The sequence below is a fragment of the Glycine max genome, chromosome 1 (genome assembly GCF_000004515.6).
Source record: "Glycine max cultivar Williams 82 chromosome 1, Glycine_max_v4.0, whole genome shotgun sequence".
In the NCBI taxonomy this organism is placed as follows: Eukaryota; Viridiplantae; Streptophyta; class Magnoliopsida; order Fabales; family Fabaceae; genus Glycine; species Glycine max.
In genome coordinates, this window is record NC_016088.4 from 39,809,946 (window position 1) to 39,835,114 (window position 25,169).

A 25,169-nucleotide genomic window follows, 5' to 3' on the forward strand; every position below is an offset into this window, starting at 1 on the left:
TAAATTTTTTAGCATGGTATATTGATTGTCTTAGGCTTACTTTCAAACTTCCTATGTATGTTGAACTCACTAGACTTGTTTACCACACTTTTAGGAGTTGAATATTCACTTAGGATCAAAATTTCAACCAGCAATTCAATCACCAAAACTCAAATTCACAATAGACACAATCATAAGGAAACCTAAAAGTTCAAGAAAAGTTAAAGTCCTTAAAATTTTCTATAACACTCTTATTTCTATAAAGGAGTTATCATAATTTAATTAATTAAAATACACAAAATAATATATAATTCTCTAAAAATATGATATCCAATTGCATTTATTACATTGATAAGTAAATAACTACTCAAAAATACATTGTCATTTTTTTCAAAATATAAAGAAATATTGCTAATGTTAATAAACACTAGTCAAATATGACATAAGAATATAACAACACTCCAAAATAAAACCTCTAACTAGTCAACGACATATTATTCATGTAAAGTCATAAAATAAACCATTTGATGAGGATAATTCAAGTAATTACAGACCACCATAAAATGTATTGGAAGAGAGAAGATAAAAGATATTATATCCAAAAGAAACTATGCTAGATCTACCCACCATGTACATGTCAGAAATTAGAAATCTAGTCCTAAGGATGAAATCCTACTCACTACCCATCATGCAGCAAGATCTAAGAAGAATCTTCATCGATCCCTGGGGTCTCTCTAGCGTCGCTTGCATCCTTAGAAGGATCATCCTCCTTGTCATTGGCACCATCAACATAGTCCTCCAAGACAAATGACCAATCAATCAAATGTTCGGACAAAAGGAATCGTGTCTGTGAAACTAGATTGTATGACGGATCTACTAACAAGGGAATCTCATTGTTGAGAGATGACAGAACATACTCCCTCACAATTGGCTGAGCAAATATCTCCTCGATCATCATCACGATATCAGCCATAGACAATGCCGATGATGAAGAGCGGGAAGGTGAAGAAAATGGAGTCGACGAAACACACATGTAACCGAGCATTGGATATTGAGTAAGCACTAGAGGTAAATCAAAATAAAATGGTGAAATGTATGGTTCCCTGACCGCTGGTGAGAGACCAAATCTAACATTATCGACAAAATTATCCTCCTTAAACCATGGATCATGGTTCCACTGGCCATCCAGTGGGCAGATCAACATCCTAAACGTTAGTCTCCATTCGTTTGCCATCGTCCTCTAAAAAAAAGGTGTATGGGTGAGTTTTCTACTCCCCCATCATACCACAAGAAAAAGGACCAAAGTCAACAATCACAAACACATTACACAATTCACATAATCAACCCTATGGTCCGACTACACATATGTGCTCTCCTAGCCCTAATCTTTGGCTATATGGTTGTTCCACTATTTGGACATGACCACCTTATTGGCATGCTGCCATGGTGGTCTTATATCTTTCATTTATCTTTTTGGGTGATGTCATGGGAGTACATATTCTTACCCTGGTACTACAGGCGGTTACATTCACCATAACTTGGTTATTTTTCTCAGTGATTGTTGTGATTGCCAAGTCGACTACGTGGGTCCCCCCCATCCTCATTAAGGTATCACAACTTGACACCATTTTTTATCCTCAAGGACCATCCTGGTCCTTACCTCAATACCCCAGGTACCAATTATAGCCACCCACTCACTTATAGTAGGTCCAAGCGCTCTTTTACCGTCACTCCTCACTAGGATTGCATTTAGGGATGCCTTCTCTTCACGAACATTTCTAGTGAGTTCAAAGAATAGTATAGTGACATGGTTACCAAGGCATAGGCCTTAGGCCCTTTCAGCTTGAAGCTCCCGTTAGTGGCTTTCCCATCCAACTTAATCATCATAAAGACAATTGTCACATCGCCCTCGTCAGGCACATTCCCATGGGATACATGCCATTTAGACCATAATTTTACGCACAAAAAAGAAATGCTATCTCTATGCATCGTCGTACACCATCATCTTTCATCTTAGGCTGAGAATTGAGTTCTTCCATAGTCAGTGTCCACAGGTGATCTATATCCCACTGGTATTGTAATGAGATTGGTTACATAAGTTGTCATAATATCCATCAACCACACCCAGTAATGATTTCAATCATCACTTGTCTCATCACACACAATTTTACTTCAAGTGCACAATCATTGTTCAAAGCATCACATAGAGTACTTAATGTCTTCGTGCTTCCTACCACACAACCATCACATCAATATGTCATTCAAGTCTTATGAGATTATTCACTCCACTCCAAGTACCTTATTCTCATAATACTAATATTAATAAACAAGGGATCTTATTGTATCATCATTATGCCTCTACATTTACACATATTCGGAATTGCTTCCATATTGCTTCCACTTTAGTCTTCGATATTAACTTCGCTTGCTTTAAGTTTGGTTTCCACTAGTCTTAGTGATGCCCTCACTCCTTAGTTGTTATAACACCTTTTGCATGATCTTACTTGGTTTCCAAACTAGGTTATTTGGTCTTCGTTGTCCTTTCAATGATCGCTTCTACTTAACTACAATATTGCTTCTTAAAAAATAGCTACCGATTTCCTTTCCCATAACTTTCCTTAGTCACACTCTTCTTTTATTTAATGTTTAAGGGTTGGGTCTCAACCCTCAAGTTCCATCATACTGCATACGCCATATAGAATCAATATTGAATATAGCAATATACATAATAGTCTTGCATAGTGGCCTTTGCCTTCCCAATACAAACATGGAATATGTCATACAACATCCATGTTAGAATCATTTAATTCATCTCATAATAACACTAGAATCATAAGATAACATCATAATATTCAGATGATTAATACACCATACCTTAGAATTATACAATAAAGTATTTGTCTCTATTCCACTTATCATACATGCAATATGTCATATTTCCACACAATGGAATCATAAGACTAATCACCATATTATTCATAGAACATGCACCACATCATGTTTCCACAATTACAAGACCACAAAGGTTCATTTATTAATTCATATTTCTACTACAAGTCATAAGTTATAGAGTCAAGTACTTCAAGTAATAAATAATCATTTATCATCAACCATAATTTATCATTCTTTTTCATAAAATTCCATAATGACTTTTATTCATAGTTTCAATGTCCCTTAACCTTAATCAACAAGTATTATGGATCTAAATCATAGAATAGCATCACAATGCACCAATAAAATTATAATTAATTAGAATTAAATCAATAACACCATATATCCTGTTTTCTCATAGCTTAGCACTCTGTTCTATAAAATCAATAACTTCTTCATTTCTTAGTGGAATCTTACGAAATTTATCAACATAGAATGTATTTAAGTTCATTTTCAAAATTGGGCTCACACATCACCATACGATAACCACACAGAGAGAACTAATCATTTTACCAAAACATGTTTCAATAGAAAAATAACAAAGTCTCCTGCATATGCTTCCTTTTACTTAAATTAGTTTCCCAACTTACTCAATGAAATAAAATATGAGTGACCCCAACTTTTAAATCTTATGATGTCTATTGTTTTGTATACATGTCCACCACATTCATATATCATTTCCTGATTGCTCCCAGTTTATCAATTAAGCAGCAAAGGTCATAAAAGAGCATTCAACCCAAGGGTTATTTTAAACAATTTATAGTAAATTCATTTCTTATTCAAAATTTACGTTTCGTACATGAAAACATAAGCCACAAATGTCTACTTTCAAAATATAATTTTATTTTTATCATATGAGAACCCTAAAATTTTTAGCATCCATTTTCGTGCAATACATCAACGCAACAAAACATCAAACAACTATTGCGCTTCATTCATGACACTCAATCACTTGATCAATCAATTTTCTAAAACTTGTAAACTCATATTTATGACTCCCAACATTGAGTCCAAAACCATTAACACATAAAAAGCATGAGAAAAGGCATTAGCACTAGCACTCTTGCTTCCAATCAATGAGTCCAAGCACATGTGAGAGATTATTGAAAGAAGAGAGTGAGAATTTAAACTTGAAATGAAAGAACAACTGAAAATCTAAAGGTTTACTCAAGGATTTACCTCTAATATTCACAAAATCCCCTTCAAAGCACACAATGAAGCCTTCAAGTAAGAGAAAAATGAGTTTTTTTTTTGTATTTAGCAATATGTCATTAATGAATTGACCTAAGTCAATCCCTTCCATTGACTCTGTTAGTCTATGATTGACTTTGTTGACTTTTTACAATTTTCACTAAATATGAGTTTTCTTCCTCATTTTTCCTCTAATTCTAATATATTATATCTCTAATAATTTAATTACTTGCTCACCAAGCAATCATTACTATTATCTATAACAATAATATTTCTTAAATTCCTATAATTGAATTTTTGGAATATTACATTTTCTTTTGTTACAACTTTTAGTCCTTATCACAATACTAGAAAAAAGCGATTCTACGACGGTCAAATAAGGGATATAACGACGTTTTTCGAGCGTCGTTGAATGTGATGTCGTCGAAGCTTAAAAATTTCAACGACGAATCCCAAAACACCGTCTTTGAAAGTGAGCAACTTTCAAAGACGATGATTACCACAGTAACGTCTTTGAAAGTAGGCATTCTAAGACGTTATTGAAATAAGCACCGTCTTTGAATGTCTACTTTCAAATACGTTGTTGAGGTAAGCACCGTCTTTGAAAGTACGCATTCTAAGAGGGTGCTTACCTCATCAATGTCTTTGAAAGTAGACATTCTAAGACGTTGCTGATGTAAGCACCATCTTAGAATGCGTACTTTAAAAAACGGTGCTGATGTAAGCACCGTCTTTGAATTGAATATTATTTTTAATTATTTATATTTTTTCTGGTTGATATCCCATCAGAAAAAATATAAATAATTAAAAATAATATATATTAGCATGATTATAATTAATATTAATGATAAAATTTATTTAATAAATAAATATTTAAATGATAGATTAAATAAAAATAAGAGGTTTATGTATTATTTGTATTTAATCTATCATTTAAATATTAATTATTAAATTAAATTTTACTATTAATTACAATAGATTAAGAAAATAAATTTTACTATTAATTACAACAGATTAAGAAAATTGAATTCTAAACAGCCTTTTAATAAAAATTACAACAGATTAAGATAATTTTAATTAGAAAGGAAAAATGTATGTGAATTAATTTTCCATTACCTTAAATCAACTGATGTCAAGAAATTAAATTATTATGTTCATTACTCTACTCATAATCACTAGTGATACTTCATTGGAGCTAGAATTGTAGCAAACCTGTATGCTACGGGATCATAGGGGTGAAAAATGTTGAACATCTGCCGACAAGTCGACATCTCCTCTCTTATATTTTCCTGCTCCCAATATTCTTGGCCTCTACCTAAAACAAACAATAAAGAATACATAGTTATCAAACTAGATGTATATGATTAAAAATTGGACGTTAGTAAGTGACTGGCACTTGCAATCATAAGTTCATAACCTTTTTATTCTGATAAAAGCATATAAAGTTCAAACATTAATTTAATAATGTCAAACAAAAATGAATGGAAGATTGGAAGTATAAAAGAGCACACAGCCAAAGCTGATTATAATGATAGAATACATGACAAAACTTCAATAGTATATTAATTATTAATTATACTTTACAATAATTTAGAATCTCTTCGGTTACCTATCAAGATTAGCTTCCATATTTCCTCATTATCCCTATGATTTGTTTTCTTATTTAGTTAGGATTATGTTCTAGTATTAGCATAAATAATGGCTAGTGCTTTATTTTTTGTATCACATTGTCACACATTGTGTATTAGGAACCAAAAGGTTCCAATATTAAAGGTCTCTCTTTCTTTCTCTTAAACTCTGTCTTGATCTTCATAACATATAAAAACAATATCAACCTTACTGTATGCAGTATCTTTTATCTTTTCCACTCTATATACCAAAAACCCTATAGTTTCCATACCTTAAATTGAAGCTTGGTGTACTTGATATATGGAGTATAACTCTTTGGTGCTTCTTGTATGGGAGGTAACTTTTTAGATAACTTTTTTACTGCCATAGCGCCACATGCATGTCAACATCTTTATTTGCTTTGTGTTATAAATTAAAAATCAAGATGAATATAAAAAACATCTCAACCTTCTAGAGGACAAGAAAACCAGTAATTATCAGAATGTAACTCTTCCTCAGGATAATTATTGCTATGACGTGATTCCAGTTCAGTTAGATTGGCTTTCAATGAATCAATCTAAACAAATAAACTTTCAACCTTACGAGCAAGCTTTAAATGCAGTTAAAGTTAGTAGCAGAATAGCATAATGCTAAGGGGGGGTATTTGTTAGAAACCCACAAATGGGTTGAGTTATCGGGGAGATATACAAGAAAAACAGGGAATGAAAGGGAACAAATATGCTTTGGTAGTATTTCTTGAATTGCAAAGAAAACAAAGTAGAGATTATCCTTCAAAGGGTTTCCCATTCACAAAGGATTTCCCCTTTCAGCAGTAGAGCTAAGGTTCAGTTTCCCAACTATTCTAACAAACTATTCTCTTTCTGATTAGAATCTCAGCACTTGTATGATTTCCACTGTACACGTTGTGTATGTAGTATATATACATCATACACACCAAAATATTCTTTGGCCTGCTCCTCCTAATATCTAAAGCTTTGGGATGAATTGGTGGTTGACATGGTATTAGAGCCTACATGATCATGTCACTGGAAATTTAATCCTTCTCTCTCTCATTCTTCATAATTAAATTCAATTTTAACACAAATATGATAGCCTCAAATCTTATGTTTTTTCCTTAGAAACATAAAGGACTCCAATATAACAGGGTGAGCTAGATCTAGAGAAATGAACCCTTCCTTATATTAAGGTACATTTAATAAATACCTCAAGTGCACTTTGCACAGCACTTGCCACTTCAAACTCCACAAAGCCATAGGAAAATCCCTGTTCAAACCATTAATGTCCCAAAACATATTAGCTAGTAGTTCAAATTTTTTTTTATAAAAAAAAAAGGCAATTAAGAACAAAATACCTTTTGGCTCTTACGTTAAAAAAACTTTTTATTTTATATATATATATATATATATATATATATATATATATATATATTTTGAAGAGATCCACTTCGTAATTATTTTTTCCTTCCCCCCTTGAATTTGCTTTTCCATGCATGATTTGTTCTTTGGTGTATTATAGCCACACGTCTCACAATGGCCACAATCACCATGCCCCACACAGCCTCTTTGCCAACCTACAATTCCCCCAACAAGTAAGCCAAACACCCATCCACTTTATGAAAACCAAAAAGGACAAAAACAGACTTAATAATTTTTGCTTACCCTTTTAGCATCCTTAGAATCAGGATTAGCTTCCTTGAAAGATTTTCTAAAATCATCCCTGCAATAGATTATTACCTCAATCAGACAGACACTCAAGAAAAACCACATCATCACTAACAAGCAAAATAACCCTTACAAGAAGACAAAAAAAGTTGTGGGAGGACGCTTAGGCATGTTAGGATCCTTGACCTTCTTCCCCTTCCCAACTTTAGCCTTTTTTGCCATAGGCTCTTTAGATTTGGGCTTCTTCCTACACATTTAAAAAATAGATTAAAAAAATCAAGTCAATAAGAGCAAATCCAAACGTTTATGAACACAGATAGAGGAAATTAGGTAGAAGCAGGTGGAAAAAAATACACCTCTCTGGCTTCTTAGCTTCAGCAGCCTGTTCCACAACTTGAGCATCTGAAAAACCAAACGAAATCAAAATCAAAAGAAGTACACCAAACAAAGTAAGGAAATGGAAGAATCGATTACACAAACCTAGGTTCATTTTAATTTTAGCTTCAAGGCTACAACTGTGCATGTCGATGAGTGCAACCGGCACATTCTTCTTGCAATCGTAGCTGCAAAGAAAACAAACGCAAAACACACATCAGCAAACACAAATAACAAAAGTTGAAGTGAAAGACGCTTCTCAATGCCAGCGAGTCGTAAATGAAAGGCATAAACAGCAAAGCGCAATTAATCAGAAATATAAAACCTAATAATTGCAATGCTCATGAATTGAAAGTAATCGATTAAATTGAAGTAAAAGAGAGTAACGAACCAATGAGCAAAAGCACTGCCATCTTTGGCACAAACGAGAACGGAAGCAGCACGACAATCGACGGCGTCAACTCTCTTCCTCGACTGAGATGATGCCATTTGTTATCGTCTTGTGTCCTAGTTCTGTAACAATGCCCTCGCAAGTGAGAATGCGAAGGGTTCCAAATTCCAATATATAATATCAAATGAAAGGAGGGAAAATCAAATAGCCATGTTTTTCATTTTAGCGACTCCAGGACAAGGACGTAGGCCCAGCCCATGTCCTGGCCGGCCTTCTCCCCTCTCTTGTCGACCGGAAACACCTCTGAGATCGCCTCCAGCATGAATTTTGCCGGATCAACGCACTCCACCAGTGCCACCAGCATCTCGGCGCGTAGGCCGTCCAGCTCCTTCTTCTTCGCCGGATCGACGCACTCCGCAACTTCTTCATCGATGACTACGACAATGACTTCTTCTCCAGCGGCTACTTCTTTTCTGTTTCCTCGCTGGTGACAACCACCACCACCACGCCACCAACCTCCAAGGCCTCCATTTTGATGCAGTCGCAGTCCTCGATGTTGGAAGCAGCGAAACACGGTGCCAAAACGGCCTCACCCGAGTTCTTCAAACACTTGGTATTCTTCTTTGTTCACAGCTACTTCTGGATCTAGAACCTTCGAAGGCGCAGATGAAGAGACACACACGGGCATTATTTTTAAATTTTAATTAGACCAATTAAAGACGGTGTCTATCATATCACTGTTGTTGTCTCTCCTAGCTTCAAAGACGGTGCATATCCACACTGTCTTAAATTATTTTAAATAAAATAAATGTCATTGAGTTTTCTACAACGGTGCTGCAATACCCGTCTTGAACAACTAATTTTAAGACGGATTTGAGTAACACCGTCTTTGTATGGAAGCTTCAAATTACGAAAATGACACCGCATATATTTTTAAGACGTTTGTGTCACGACCGTCTTAAACGTCTTAAAAACTACGTCGTGGAAAGGTTTTTTCTAGTAGTGTCATTAGAGTTTATTGTTAAACGATAACATAACATCCTCTAAGACCCCATATGTCCTTTTTTTAAATAATTTAATATGATTCAATTTCAGGTGGTTTTTAACCACTATAAATTTCTTGGGTGACTGATTTCAAAGGCAACGGACATTTGTTAATAAACATTTTGCTCTACCGATAAAAAAAAAAAAAAAAAAAAAAAAAAAAAAAAAACACACACAAGAACACAGGAATTATTAAGTGAGAAAAGTGGGCTTGCTATGTACGAGTGAGACAACAATACTTCTTTTTTGTGTGTGTGAGTGAGACAACAATACTTATAAAAATGTGTATTTTTTTGTATCATTCAGATAATAAAATGTGTTTCTTTATGTGTGTGATTACGGGAGCATGTTGTTGTGCATAATAATGATCGAGTCTGCGGCGTTGAATCCCTTACAAACATCGCCACCACCGTCGAGCATGTTCCCTCAGTCGCGCATCTGACAACAAGATCGAGCCAGTCGTCTCCGCGTTCCTCCACTCCCTCGCCTACAAAAGACCCCAATAACCCACACACCTCTTTCTCCATATCTGGCTTTTGGCAGTCAGAGGAGAGGAAGGTATCGATTTGTGTTCCATCTCTCAAAGTTCCTATACGGTGTTTTTGCTTTCTCGATTTGTATAGAAGGATGGTCAGAAGAAGAACCAAAAGACCATTTTCAGATACCTGAAACTTTTCTTTTACTATAATTTGAACTTCGAAGTTGCATCTAAAGTTAGTAAAAGGCTTATAGCAATTTCGATCCTGATTTTGAGTTGTTGCTAACTTCTATTTCCATTTTTTGTCTTCTTTTATTTGGTGAACTGTGATCTAGAAATATGCTTCTTTTATTTAGGAAGAACACCCATAGCGTTCTTGTGTTCCTGAGATTTTCATGTTGTGACTTTTTCTAAAGGTTGGAGAAGTAATTTCTGGCACATTTAATACCTTGTTAAAAAAAAGTTACCCAAGCAATTTCTTACTGCTGAAAAACTGCTAGAAAAAGATTCTACCTCCATACTCTATTATTATATATAAGAAATAAACTTTATTTCTTTAAGATAAATAAAAATAGTTAGATAGATGGATTAATTTGTCATAAATTTTAATTTTATCTAAGACTATTCATGACATTAAATGATTCAAGAGGTAATTATTTTTTAAAAAATATTTTTTTTACCAATAAATATATCTTATTTTATTAATAGCTCGATAAATACAATCACTTTTATGGGAAAATAAATATATATATCACTAATAGACCTCACTTGTCTGTTATACACAAAGACTAAGACAATATTAAATTATTTTAAAAATTGACATGTGGTGTCATTTAATGGTGTACTCTAATAGCCCAAACTAAAAGTCTTAACTAGGAAAACTTTAAGGACTTTGGCATATCAGATATTTATTTAGGGACTAAAACTTAAAAAAGGTCACAGACTAAAAACTTCATTTCTTTTTTTATCTTATTATTGTATTAAATTCTCATTATTGTTATTTGAATTGATGTGTTATTTTGTTAGAGGAGATCAGCAAAGCTCATTAGGTGTGATCTTGTCTAAGATGTAGGATGATGAATCGCGTGCTGATATTATACAAAGTATGCATCTGTTTGCTAATTGTTAGATGAAAGCTAATCTCCATAGGTGTGATTCTATCTGAGATAGTGGATGTCAAATTGTGTGTAAGAAAAAGCAAGAGTACAAATAGCAACTGCCTCAAATAGATCGTGATATTAACTTATTTTTCACATGCCCAAAAGGCCATAATTAATCGTAACCATAAAGATGATTCGAAATATTCTAACAGCTCCTTATCTCTATCTAGAAATTAAGAATATGATACTGTTCCCAATCTGGCATTTTTTCAAGTTCCTGTCCTGATGTGCATACTTTGCTTGTATTAGATCGAGCTGAACAATGCAGCTGCCAAATAATCCGGTGCATGTGCACCGAACTGAAACTAGAGCATTAAATTAGTCAATATTAATAATAGGGAAAAGGGGTAGGGTCAAAGGGCTTGATCATTCATGAAAATTAATGCTAATAAACATAAACTTATAAACTAATTTAGGTTAATGAACATATGGGTCATACGTTGAAGGGAGAGGTTCATGCATCATGAGATATACAGATCTTAAATATAATGTGTTCGGCAAGCAATAATGGCACGTGACAAGCAGATGAAGCCACATGCAATCCATGTGCATACTAACAGGGTCCACGCCCCATTGCTCACTATGAATGAAAGGAATCTGAATGTTCTAAGTGGACGATTGAACAAGTCACAACCCTTTCGAACTCAAACCACGTTCCTTTTAAGACAGCAAATATTTCAAATAATTATTTATTTATTTCAAAGGCATATTCTGGAAACAATGAAATCTAATAATGAGATTGCAATCTGTGAGCACAAAAGGAAATGGCAAACAAAATCTTACATATCGCTCAACCTAAGGAAAAAAGAAAGAGAGGGACGCAAAAGAAAGATACCAAATTAAAACAGTGTTTAATTTAATTTAATTAGCCTGTGCATTTCATAGCAAAGGAATCATTTGACACACTATTTTTAATCAACTAATCTTACAAGAAGAGAGGGGGGGTGGGCGGGGGGCGGGGGGGGGGGGGGGGGGGGGTTGGGGAGGAAATACTATATAACAAAGAAAAAAGGACAAAACTAATGACCCAGCCAGCAGACACATCATATGAAGGGGACAGTGTATATTTTTTTTACCATTCTTCCCCGTGTATAATACAAAGTATTGAGGGAAATGTGATTGTTGCTGAACTTTACTATGTTGTGGTGAATGAGTTATCAGCTTGGCTCTAATGATGAGCATGAGGGGGTGGTGCTGCCACAACTTTTGGTGCTGGTGGAAGGCATTGGTAGCATTTAGCAAAAAGCCCAAATGTGTCAATTTGCCTTATGAAGTTGGTCATGCTGGCCCATCCTCCAAGCCCAAATCCAACTACAAAAACCCATACCACAATGAATGCATTGAAGACATACATTACAGTCCAGCTTGGCATGAAGAAAGGAGGCCTCTCTGCAGCATTCTGCAAAATTAGACGAAAAAAAACACACTTTAGATAGCTTAGGATGCCCCTACACTACTACTATTGTATTAATCACAAAATTCCCAAAGAAAGGGACCAGCAATAATGCAAACAAGGAGATTTAACAAGATTTCTAACGGTTGTACGGAGTTAAAACTAAGATATCTTAGGGAGGCCCCCAAATACTATGTTCAAATCCATCGACATTTGTCGATTTCGTCATTTTTATAATAATAATTCTGAATCCACTTACAAACTCTTAATTATTTCTTCAAAGTCTTAATTATTAAATAACCAAAAAACTACTCTTCTAAAATAAATAACTCACCTACATGTAACAAATTATATATGTAAATAAAAAATTATGGATTTCTTTCAACCATTGAATTAAAAAATAATCTTACTCACACTATATTATTATCATTAGTTCAAAAAAAATTTACATATAAAAGAAATTAAATACAGATAATCATATTAAATAAATTTTTTAAAATGTGAACTCTCACAACAGTTGTGTCAATTCCATGAATTATGATATATGTATTTAAATATCAAGAGATAATTTTCAATTGAATAGTTGAGATTTTTTATCCTAGTTCTCACTTTTCATCAACTAAAATTCATACCATTGCTCACTTTTCATAAAAGAAATTAAATACAGATAATCATATTAAATAAATTTTTTTAAATGTGAACTCTCACAACAGTTGTGTCAATTCCATGAATTATGATATATGTATTTAAATATCAAGAGATAATTTTCAATTGAATAGTTGAGATTTTTTATCCTAGTTCTCACTTTTCATCAACTAAAATTCATACCATTGCTCTCTTAGTAATTTGAGTTATTAGGGATAGAGATCAGTCAACTCCAACAGCTCAGCAGAAGCATAGTACTATACAATCATCCAACTGTAGCGAATAACCGAACGAAAATGACCCAACACCAGCCTCAATACTTCTAGTAAAATTTCCAAATCCAGGCCTTAAATGCGTTTGTACATTTGTTGCTGCCACTCTCCCCCACCCACACACTATCTATTTATATGCTTTTATCTCTCTACCTTCGCTGTTATTTTTTTTTTCTTTTATCCACTAAACATAAAAGAAACCATCATTCATATTTCTCTTTCTCCATTTTCTTTCATCTTATCTATACTCTAAAGACACCATCATTAATTGTATGTGCACTTAGATGTCACACAATAATGCCTTGACACAGTGAAGGCAACTAAACTTGGGTAACTAGGTGCGCCTTTGGTTTGTACACAAAATTAGTTTTACACACCCGGTCGTCATATACAGTTTAACTAAAAACATGTGATTGTGAATAATTAAGCTAGACATTTAAATTAGAGTGAATAGATTATATAGTGTAATTCTCCAAATAAAAATTTGCATCTTAGTCTCAAAATCAAAAAATACTCTTAAATTCGAGAGTGTTATTTTTAGTTCTCCAACTAAAATATTTTATTTTTTTAGTCTCTTAAATTTAAAAAAAAAAATCTTTTAGTCCCTCTGAGGGAATTTGAAGTAATGAAAAATTCAATTTTTATTTGGAGACTAAAAACATCATATCTAAAAAATGATCTTTTTAATCTGTCTATGCGAATTTAAAGTAGTAAAAAATGCACATTTTTATTTGGAGATAAAAAATCAGATCCCTAACTTGAGGAAGCATATCAAGAAAAACAAACCCTAAGGAACTAAAAAGACAACCAAGCGAATTCTTTAAATTATACTTAAATATTCAAAACTAATTACCAAAATTTAAAATAAACACCGTAGCATCCTATTCTCAGTGTGAGCCCACTCATTAAAATCCTTGACACAAGTGACATAACACGAGAAGGTGGTGGGGCAGGCAAAGAGATAGTTAAGACGTGGAAGAAGATTTACCTGTCTGGCAGAGGCTTTTCTGTAAGTGAGCATATGGGCTAGGGCAGGGATGATGTAGACAGTGAAGCTAACTAGTAGAGATCCAACAGCTGAATTTATGGGCCCAAAGAATGGGAAGATTATGGCCAAGAACCATATAGGTATCACCACTGGCAACCGTGCAAGTGCCCTCAAACAAATGCTCTTTGTGTCGTGCATCCCAATCACCTTCTCCCACACGAAGTACAACGGAGTACACGCAAATCCAAATGTGATGAACTGCATTCATAAATTAGGGAAAGAAAATAAAATAAAAAATGTAGTGTGAGTAATAAAAATTATTTAACCATGGTAAGGAAATTATCGTTCAAGGAAAGTCTTGAGGAGCTTTTATGCAATTCCGATTATTGAGTTTTGCCACTTCTTTTGAATGGTAGTTTAGCGGGTTTTCAAATTGGCTATTTTGGTGAACAAAAACTTTTATCAATTAGACCGGATGAAGAAGGGAAAATGGGAACAAATGGGTTAAACTTAGGATAGTAATTAAGATGTTTGTTTTGATTTAAATATGGTGAAAATATTATTATTTTATAATTAATTTGTATATGACTTTAACAATAGAAATATGTGAACTAGAAAGTTTTATTCTTAAAATCAGGAAAATTATATTTGAATAATACTTTTATATATTGACTTTTACAATTTTGAGAGATACGAGAAGTTAGAATTGCAGAAAATAAAATTAATGATATGATAAAAATAGAGATAAAAAGAATATATTATGAAAAGTGATCATAAAAATAATAGCTTATAAAACTAAAACAATTGCATTCTAATGAGCAAAGCACAGCAAACAGAAAGGATTCACTTCGGTGTACAAAATCCTTTCATATGTTTCACTGATCAAAGTCAGAGTGTAAAATTAATATACTGCTTAAAATATTTTGCACTAATATTTAATAATGTATTTATATATTATTAAAATACTTAATTATAAGTAGAGACTGTCATACTACTATTGACAGTCCATGATTATAGTGAATTCGTTATGTTGTGATGGAGGAGGGAGGAGAGAGGATAGTAAATTATTCTTTCTAATACATTTTTTTTCTTAATTGAATTTCATGAAGAATCAAGAAACAATTTGAATTATATAGAAACTGCATAATAAAAAATGTTATAAAATATGTGATATTAATATTTTTCTTAAACTTTGAAAGTGATACTATACTTGAGTGTACACACATATATACAACGCATGCTTCTAGTAAATATTTAAAAATTTAATTTTAATATATTGTGAATATAAAAAGTTTATATTAATTTGTTGCGTAATTTAATAATAAGTTATATATTATTGAATAAATTTAAAATCTTTCAAAACTAATATATTTAAATTTCTTAAAGGGATATTAATGTAATATTGAAAAATTCATAAAAAAATATTATGATAATAATATGTTAAAAGTAGAGTCAAAGCTTAGTACTTTGAATACGTTCAAACCCAACTCAAAAGTGAGCATTAGTGGTCACTAATTTTGAGTTCGGTTGTTTTGTTTTTATTTGTTACTAATATTTTTCTAAAATAAACATAATAACTCTTTAAGACATGACTATACCACTTTTTTATCCAAGAGAAGAAAGCATACGCGTAGTCTTACCTGGTGAATGAGCATGAGGATAACGGCGGCGTCACGGAAGCCATTCTTGGGGAGGAGAGAGAATGCGTTGGAGTGGTTAAGAAGCATATCACCGAAAGCCCAATAAACGGCGACAGCTGACGGAATCGTTAGCGTGAAAACGTACAAAGTGGCCAGCAAGTAGATGTACTTGAACTTTTGGGGCTTCCACATGGCATGCATAATCTCTCTGCAACATTTGTCACCATTATCACCTTATGCACAAAAGATAATAATAATAATAATAATAATAATAATAATAATAATAATAATAATAATAATAATAATAATAATAATAATAATAATAATCTACATTGAAATTTCCAAAATTAAAGACAATTTTAATAATAGTAATATATTCAAATAATGTTATTATTAGTTTTAAAAAGTATTAAATAAAAACTAAATCAATAAATATCCCATACTATAATTCATCTGTTTAATAGTAATTTAAAAGCTACTATTAAAAGATGGTATTGAAAATTTTTATTTTTTTAGAGTGCATTGAGATAGAGAATTTTAACTGAGGAAAGTAATTTATCAGAGAATCTGTAATCTAAAATTCATTGTTTGGATGTTTTTTTTGAAGAATTTAAAATTTTGGAATTTTAAAACAAAATTTTAAACAACTAAAAATCTGGAATTTCAATTTCCTTTTAAAAAGTGAAAAATTGAAATTCTCTTCTTACCGTCTTTTTCAGGAAACATTGTCTGAGCTAGTGGTGCAACATCAATCGGGTGTGAGCGTAGAACAACACGTATAACTAACAAACCAATCTTATCTTCTCTTTTTTTTCATTTATTTTTTTTCACCCTCATAAATTTAATTTTTTTTATACCAACACAAAATTCTAAAAATAAAAGAATTTTAATTTAAGTATTTAAAATTCTTAAAATTTAAAATTCCTTAAAATTTTAAATTCCCTCATCCCAAAGAATTTAAAATTCCTTAAAATTTTAAATTCCCTCATCCCAACACACTCGACATATGAAAATTTAAAACGTTCGTGGAATTAAACTTTGTGTAGGTTGGGGATAAAAGATACAGAACAAATAGGAACTGACCCCCCAATAAAACGGTAATTTTTCATTATTATTCCAAGTTTTAATTAATTTAGAAAGAAGGTACAATCAGAAATAGAAATAATGGGGCCATTCAATTGTGGAATTTTTCCTAGAGATAAGGGGCTTGTAACACTTTTGAAGCCAAAAAAAGCAACATAAGAGAAAGCATTTTTGTGCATGATTTTGTTTTTGCCCCCAAAGATCTAGAAGACCGAGATAACCGGCAAAAGCTGCAAAGAGAAGCAGTGTGGAAAAACAGAAAAAAACGAGAGAAAGAAGACGGAGGAATAGATCACGATGCTGCTGAGGAAAAGGTGAACTTACACAGTCACAGCATGTCCTCCAAACGTGTAGAGGATGTTAGTGGCTCCAGTGAAGTATAACACTAGCTTTGTTGGACCCGTGTGCGTGACATTTTCCACCTACAAACATGATTTGCAAGATGTTGAATAATGAATATCACATAGAAATTGACCATTTGTTTGTTGTTTTGAAATAAACAATTTTACAATATTTTTTTAATAATAAATCATTTGTTATTATAACTTTTAATATAATTATTATAAAAATTAATAAATTTATTATATATAATAATTTGTGATCAAATGATTATATAAAATTATTTTATTTTATACTATTTGCTTACTATTGTTACTGATTTATCACCTGGCCATGAAGGATGGCTGCAACAGCAAGGTACCAAGCCGTGTAAGTGGTCATTCCAAGACCCAAAAAAGACCAGATTCGGTAATTGTGGAAGGAAGGTATGAAAACAGTGGTGGCACAGCAAGCTCCAAAAATATAAGTCCAAGTCCGTTTATCCAATTTGTCATTTATGTAGTAGATGTTACTGTTTGGATCAAAGAAGCAAGAACCAAAAAAGATGAGAGAAAAGAAAAACAACTTCAAGTTGCCCACTCTATATTACTTCAAGTTGCCTTTAAAATCGAAGCAAAGATGTCACCTTGCACATGCTATAAGCTGTATCACAGATCCAAAGAGGAGGAAAGTACAGTTGAAGGCTAGCCCCAATGCTTTCCAATATGGACCAAGTAACCCATCAAGGACTTCGAACCACTGAAAAATTCAGAATAGTGCAATTTTATCTAGTACTGTAGTTTTTCTCTTATCAAATTAGAAAACAAAGAAAATTGAGAAGACAACACAACATAACAATATTTTTTTTTATTGACAAATTTTAGTTGTTATTCTTAGCAACCTGGATGACATGATTTTTGAAGTTGACGTTTTCCTTTTCCTTTCTGGTGCGGTACTCTATGTAGAGAACACTGATTAGATAAGCAGTCCAGCTTCCAATAATTCCATAGAACACCTGAAAAATGATTCCTGATAGCATGCCAAGTTGAGAGAAGGAGCATGGCAGTGTCAAGAGCACTTGAGCCACCTATAAAAAATGCAAAATTTCACTGTTAACTCATGGACTAAAAGGGACTAATACTAATTGTGTTACTTTATTTTTTCTTGTTTTTTTGTTTGCATTGGTGATGGGAATTTGAGACTATTGGGTGTGGTGATTTACTTGATTTGAAGCACAGCTAAACCATGCATCCCAAACAGAACCACCATGCCAAAGGATGCTCTTGAGGCTGAAAATGGAGTGGCCTTGCTCCTTCTCTTCTTCCCTAGTGCTGCCAACTTTATGTTCTGTCTCGTTTGTGACTATGGCTTCCTCTGCTTGCTTCTGAGACAACATTGTCTCTCTTATCCACAAAAGCAGTGTCTAAATGTGGATCTGAAATACATAAAAAAGGACACTAAATGAGACAAAAAAACCGTGATATAAAAACGCAGCCCCAGAAAACGAAAGCCAAGAAAGACCCCAGATCCAGATAACTGCAAAATTCCTTTGCAGAATTCCTAATGAAAAATAACAAAAATAGAAAAGAAGTGGGCACAGACACGGACTCTTTACATAGGTTTTGGTCACTAATAAGATAGCAAAAACTGAAGAAAATCCAATACTAGTACTAATAATCGCTATCTAGTAACCTTCGTTGATATGTCTCTTTCTCCTAAAGCTTGAAGGAAGAAAATTCAGATGACAGATCCCCCTTCTTCTGATGGTGTAGTGGTGATAATTATGGATCCCTTGTTCATAGGTAGTGGCAGAGAAAGCTTTAAACGTAAGGAAATTTTAGAGCGTCAGAATCTGACCATACCCTATATATGATTCTTGGAAAAATGTAAACTCAGCACAATAATAGCCACCACCTCTTGAAAGCCGCCACCAATTGACACATAAAAAAACGCAAAGCAAAATCCCCCAGAGACTGCAAAAGCAGCAGCAGCAGGGAGAGGAACAGAAAAAACTCTGCAGGGTTATACAAAGTTGGTGGTTTTTGTTTTTGGTTCAGAGAAAGACTGAGAAGAATGAACTATATAAAAGACCCTTTTCGTAACTATTCAACCAGATATATATATATATATATATATAGAAGGAGGGAGAGGGTGCTTTTTGTTTTTATAATATAGCCAAAAGAAAAGTAGAGAGACTGTGAAAGTGTGAAGCAACCAAGCAAAGTACTGTGAAATAATGCTCGTGTTGCTTTTTGTGGCTGTATGTTTTTTTCTCTTTTTGCTAAACTCAACGGAGAAAGGTAGAGATGAGAGGGATGAAAACTCAATTCATTGATTGTTCCAAATTCTGATTCGATTCTTGGTGGTGATGAGTGATGACACGGAATTTGGGAAATCAAAGGGACTCAGACGTTGTGCTAATCAGTAAGAATTGGAGTGACTGAATGCCCTCTATTTTTTATAGTCCTCCAAAAGCAGCTTCATCGGCTAAGACAATTAATTAATATTCAAATTATTAATTATAAATATTTTAGCCACTTTTTTTTAGTATAAATGATAAGTATCTTTTGTTGAAAATAATATTGTTGGAGTCAAATAAAATACTACAGACAATAAATTTTTTATTTTTAAGTATTTGACACAATCGTATGTTAAGAATGTAGATGCAATTGGCTTTGATGTTTTGATGATGATCATGATAATGTGTTGCAATTGATGCAAATGGGCTTTTCAAGATTAAAATTCAAGACAATACTTCAAGATTACAAGGCACAACATCAAGATGATCACTAGAATATTAGGAAGGGAATTCCTAATTGAATTAGCAAAGGTTTGGCCAAGTGATTTAAAATAAAAAGTGTTTTTCAAAGGTTTTACTCTCTGGTAATCGATTACCAGAGGATGTAATCGATTACCAGTGACCAAATACATTTTATAACAGCTATAAAAATTTGAATTCGAAATTTTAAAAGCTGTAATCGATTACACAATATTGGTAATCGATTACCAGTAGTTAGTAAACGTTTTAATTCAAATTTTAAAAGCTGTAATCGATTACACAATTACTGTAATCGATTACCAGACAGGAATTTCAGAAAAATAATTTCAAGAGTCACAACTTTTCAAAGGCTTTACTCATGACCACCAATGGTCTATATATATGTGACTTAAACACGAAATTGCTTAGAGATTTTCAGAACAACAAAGTGTTTATCCTCTCAAAGAGCAATTTCATTTTATCCTCTTAAGAATTCCTTGGCCAATTCAATTGCAATTCATTAAGGAATTAATTGAGTGCTCAATTTGTAAAATCCATCTCTTTCTAGAGAGATTTGTTCCTCTTCTTCTTCTCATTCTCTAAGGGATTAAGAGACTGTGAGTCTCTTGTTGTAAAGAATCTCTAAACACAAAGGAAGGGTTGTCCTTGTGTGTTTAGAACTTGTAAAAGGAATTTACAAGTTAGTGGAACTCTCAAGCGGGTTGCTTGGGGACTGGACGTAGGCACAAGGGTGTGGCCGAACCAGTATAAAACTGAGTTTGCATTTTCTCTTCCCTTAATCTCCTTTATTTATTATTGCTTTATATTTATATTCAAGTTGCTTCATTTGAATTAATATTTAAGAAGATTGTCATTAAGGGAATTCATAACTTAAGTAAAAAGTAAGATAGATTTTTAATTAGGAGAAAAGTTTGGAATATCTTAATTCAACCCCCCCCCTTCTTAAGATATCTGAGGCCACTTGTCTAACAAGTGGTATCAGAGCTTCATTCTTGTACAAAGTTTAGAAGCTTCAAGAAAAAGATGGCCTCAGCAAATTCCTTATTTCCAGAAGGGAATTCTATCAATAGACCTCCAATCTTTAATGGAGAGGGTTACCACTACTGGAAAACCCGAATGCAAATTTTTATCGAGGCAATAGATCTAAATATCTGGGAAGCCATAGAAATAGGGCCTTATATACCCACCACAGTAGAAAGAGTTTCAATAGATGGTAGTTCATCAAGTGAAAGCATAACCATAGAAAAACCTAGAGATAGATGGTCTGAAGAGGATAGAAAACGAGTACAATACAACCTAAAAGCCAAAAACATAATAACATCTGCCCTAGGAATGGATGAATATTTCAGAGTTTCAAATTGCAAGAGTGCTAAGGAAATGTGGGACACTCTTCGATTAACACATGAAGGAACTACAGATGTTAAAAGATCTAGGATAAATGCACTAACTCATGAGTATGAATTATTTAGAATGAATACAAATGAAAATATTCAGAGTATACAAAAGAGATTTACACATATAGTAAATCATCTAGCAGCCTTAGGCAAAGAATTTCAAAATGAAGATCTTATAAACAAGGTGCTAAGATGTTTAAGTAGAGAATGGCAACCCAAAGTAACGGCTATTTCTGAATCAAGAGATTTGTCTAACATGTCTCTTGCCACTTTATTTGGTAAGTTGCAGGAACACGAGATGGAACTATTGAGATTGCACCAAAATGAAGAAAATGACAAGAAAAGGAAAGGAATTGCTCTTAAAGCATCATCCTCAATTCAAGAAGAAAGTGATCAGGATAATGATGCAGATGATGATGATGATCTAAGTTTCTTTGTAAAAAGGTTCAACAAATTTCTTAAAGTAAGAGGAAATCAGAGGCGACCAAATTTTAAATCAAAGAGAAGGACAGAAAATTCATCCTCTACTCTAAAATGCTTTGAATGCAATCAACCTGGACATCTGAGGGTTGATTGTCCCATCTTCAAGAAAAAGATGGAAAAATCTGAAAAGAAAAATCATAGTGAGAAGAAACTAAAGAAAGCATACATCACATGGGATGAAAATGATTTGGAATCCTCTGATGATTCTGAAAATGAAGAGATAAATCTTTGCCTTATGGCAAAAAGCTACGAAAGTGATGAAGAGGTAACATCTTCAAACAACTTATCTATTTCTTTTGATGAATTGCAGGATGCATTTGCTGATTTGCATAAAGAATCAATTAAACTTGCAAAATTAGTTTCATCATCAAAGAAAACAATTTCAAATTTAGAAAATGAAATTTCAAAATTAAACAAAGAATTAGATCTTCTTAGAAATGAAGTTTCAATCTCTAAAACAAATGAAAAAGTTAATATCTCCACTATAAATGACAAGAAAATAACAGATTCTTGTAGTTGTTGTGATAAATATGTAAAAGAAATTAAAGAGTTAAAAAATTCACTTGCAAAATTTTCATATAGTAGAAATAATTTAGATGTTATATTAAGTAAACAAAGATATGTGTCTAATAAAAATGGACTAGGGTATAAATCTGAAAAACTACAAAAGGTTCATAAAAACTTTTCCACTTCCACACAAAAATGTAATTCTAATTCTATCACTTGTTTTTACTGTGGAAGAAGAGGACATGGCATATCAACTTGCTACTTCAAGAAAAATTACAGTAATATTAAAATGATATGGGTCCCAAAAGGATCCTCAGTTAATACTAACATGCAAGGACCCAATAAAATTTGGGTACCTAAGTCAAAAACTTGATTATGCAGGTATCTTTGAGAAAGAAGTGGTACATAGATAGCGGATGCTCAAAACATATGACTGGAGATGCATCAAATTTTACACACATATCTCCAAAGAAAAGCGGGCATGTAACATATGGTGACAACAACAAAGGTAGAATTCTTGGAGTGGGTAAAATAGGTACAAATTCTTCAAACTCCATTGAAAATGTTCTACTTGTTGAAGGCCTTAAGCATAGCCTGCTTAGCGTTAGTCAACTATGTGACAAAGGCTATCTAGTATCATTTGATTCTCAGAAATGTCTTATAGAACATAAGCATGACATTAATATAAAGCATGTAGGACATAGAGTCAATAATGTTTACATGATAGACTTAAGCATAAAACAAGAAAACAATCATTGCTTTCTTAGTAAAGATGATGATCCATGGTTATGGCATAAAAGAATTGCTCACATAAACATGGATCACTTAAATAAATTAATTTCAAAAGATTAGTAGTTGGTTTGCCTAAATTGAAATTTGAAAAAGATAAATTATGCGATGCATGTCAAAAGGGCAAACAAACAAGAGTCTCATTCAAATCTAAAAATGTTGTTTCAACCACTCGACCATTACAGTTATTGCATATGGATCTATTTGGTCCATCTAGAACCATGAGTTTTGGAGGAAATTACTATGCTTTAGTTATAGTTGATGATTTCTCTAGATATACTTGGACATTATTTATTACACATAAAAGTGATTCATTCCATGCATTTAGGAAACTTGCTAAAGTCATACAAAACAAGAAAAATCTCAAGATTGCATCCATTAGAAGTGATCATGGGGGTGAATTTGAAAATAAAGATTTTGAATTATTTTGTGATGAACATGGTATTGAACATAATTTTTCTGCACCAAGAACTCCTCAACAAAATGGAGTTGTTGAGAGGAAAAATAGGTCATTGGAAGAAATTGCAAGAACTTTATTAAATGATACTTCTCTTCCAAAGTATTTTTGGGCTGAAGCTGTCAATACTGCATGTTACATCATGAATAGAGCCTTGATAAGACCTATTTTAAAGAAAACCCCATATGAATTATTTAACGGTAGAAAACCTAATATTTCTCATCTACATGTTTTTGGGTGCAAGTGCTTTGTACTTAATAATGGTAAAGATAATCTAGGAAAATTCGATGCAAAATCTGATGAAGGCATTTTTCTTGGATATTCTTTACAAAGCAAAGCATATAGAATATATAATAAGAGAACTATGAATATAGAGGAATCCATTCATGTTACCTTTGATGAATCTAATGCTATATTGTCAACAAAGAATATGCTAGATGACATTGCAGATTCTTTAGAACATATGAACATTCATGAACAAGATTCCAAAGGAAATGACAAAGGAAACAATGAAGATCCTCCAGAAGAAGGCAAATCCAATGATGACTCCCAAGAGAATGGAAAACTTCAAGAGATCATCCCCTCGACAATATTATTGGTGATATCTCAAAAGGGGTAACAACTAGACATTCTCTTAAAGATTTATGCAATAATATGGCTTTTGTATCTATGATTGAACCTAAAAATATAAAAGAAGCCATAGTAGATGATAATTGGATCATTGCCATGCAAGAAGAACTAAACCAATTTGAAAGAAACAATGTATGGAAATTAGTAGAAAAACCTGAAAATTATCCTGTTATTGGAACAAAATGGGTTTTTAGAAATAAATTAGATGAACATGGTATAATTATTAGAAATAAAGCCAGGTTAGTAGCAAAAGGGTATAATCAAGAAGAGGGATAGACTATGAAGAAACATATGCTCCTGTTGCAAGATTAGAAGCCATTAGAATGCTTTTGGCATATGCATCCATAATGAACTTTAAACTTTATCAAATGGATGTTAAGAGTGCCTTTCTAAATGGCTTAATTCAAGAAGAGGTATATGTTGAACAACCCCCTGGTTTTGAAATTTCTGATAAACCAAACCATGTTTATAAATTACAAAAGGCTCTTTATGGTTTGAAACAAGCCCCTAGGGCATGGTATGAACGATTAAGTAATTTTCTTCTTGAAAAAGAATTCTCCAGAGGTAAAGTGGATACCACATTATTCATAAAGAGAAGGCATAATGATATTTTGTTGGTTCAAATATATGTTGATGATATAATTTTTGGATCCACTAATGATTCATTGTGCAAGGAGTTTTCCCTTGATATGCAAAGTGAATTTGAAATGTCAATGATGGGAGAACTAAAGTACTTTCTGGGATTACAAATCAAGCAAACTCAAGAAGGTATATTCATCAATCAATCCAAATACTGCAAGGAATTGATCAAAAGATTTGGGATGGATAGTGCAAAACACATGTCTACACCGATGAGCACTAATTGTTACTTAGATAAAGATGAATCTGGTCAGTCTATAGACATAAAACAATATCGAGGTATGATCGGATCTCTTCTTTATTTATCTGCTAG

General features: G+C 32.9%; 2 protein-coding genes across 4 annotated transcripts; both read right to left on the bottom strand.

The window, feature by feature from the left end:
- Positions 1 to 5,380: 5,380 nt before the first annotated feature.
- LOC100778215 (high mobility group B protein 7) lies at positions 5,381 to 8,255 on the bottom strand. Its single transcript, XM_026129607.2, has 8 exons — positions 8,158 to 8,255; positions 7,872 to 7,954; positions 7,748 to 7,793; positions 7,525 to 7,638; positions 7,389 to 7,446; positions 7,259 to 7,300; positions 6,934 to 6,993; positions 5,381 to 5,416 (listed from the first exon to the last, which is right to left on the bottom strand). The coding sequence occupies exons 1-8, from the start codon at positions 8,253 to 8,255 to the stop codon at positions 5,381 to 5,383; spliced, it is 537 nt and encodes a 178-aa protein (XP_025985392.2).
- Positions 8,256 to 11,791: 3,536 nt separating this feature from the next.
- LAX1 (auxin transporter-like protein 1) lies at positions 11,792 to 19,608 on the bottom strand. Of its 3 annotated transcripts, XM_014774586.3 has the most exons (10): positions 19,093 to 19,607; positions 18,871 to 18,996; positions 18,401 to 18,613; positions 18,080 to 18,265; positions 17,825 to 17,937; positions 17,527 to 17,710; positions 17,185 to 17,282; positions 15,778 to 15,985; positions 14,138 to 14,395; positions 11,792 to 12,238 (listed from the first exon to the last, which is right to left on the bottom strand). In XM_014774586.3, the coding sequence occupies exons 3-10, from the start codon at positions 18,572 to 18,574 to the stop codon at positions 12,008 to 12,010; spliced, it is 1,452 nt and encodes a 483-aa protein (XP_014630072.1). In that variant the 5' UTR covers positions 18,575 to 18,613; positions 18,871 to 18,996; positions 19,093 to 19,607; the 3' UTR covers positions 11,792 to 12,007. The 3 variants fall into 3 exon arrangements, with proteins under 3 accessions (XP_014630072.1, XP_014630074.1, XP_014630069.1); XM_014774588.3 differs by lacking the exon at positions 18,871 to 18,996 and having other exon boundaries at positions 19,041 to 19,608; XM_014774583.3 differs by having other exon boundaries at positions 18,871 to 19,607.
- Between the last annotated feature and the right edge of the window lie 5,561 nt (positions 19,609 to 25,169).

Excerpts from the sequence above, each read along its gene's own strand:
- LOC100778215 (XM_026129607.2), bottom strand. The coding sequence starts at position 8,255 with ATGGCATCATCTCAGTCGAGGAAGAGAGTTGACGCCGTCGATTGTCGT. Across the intron at positions 7,794-7,871 it reads TAAAATTAAAATGAACCTAG|ATGCTCAAGTTGTGGAACAG; the intron begins GTTTGTGTAATC and ends TTGGTTTTTCAG. Across the intron at positions 5,417-6,933 it reads CTGTGCAAAGTGCACTTGAG|GTAGAGGCCAAGAATATTGG; the intron begins GTATTTATTAAA and ends TGTTTGTTTTAG.
- LAX1 (XM_014774588.3), bottom strand. The coding sequence starts at position 18,574 with ATGTTGTCTCAGAAGCAAGCAGAGGAAGCCATAGTCACAAACGAGACA. Across the intron at positions 15,986-17,184 it reads GGAGGACATGCTGTGACTGT|AGAGATTATGCATGCCATGT; the intron begins GTAAGTTCACCT and ends CAAATGTTGCAG. Across the intron at positions 14,396-15,777 it reads TCCTCATGCTCATTCACCAG|TTCATCACATTTGGATTTGC; the intron begins GTAAGACTACGC and ends TTATGAATGCAG.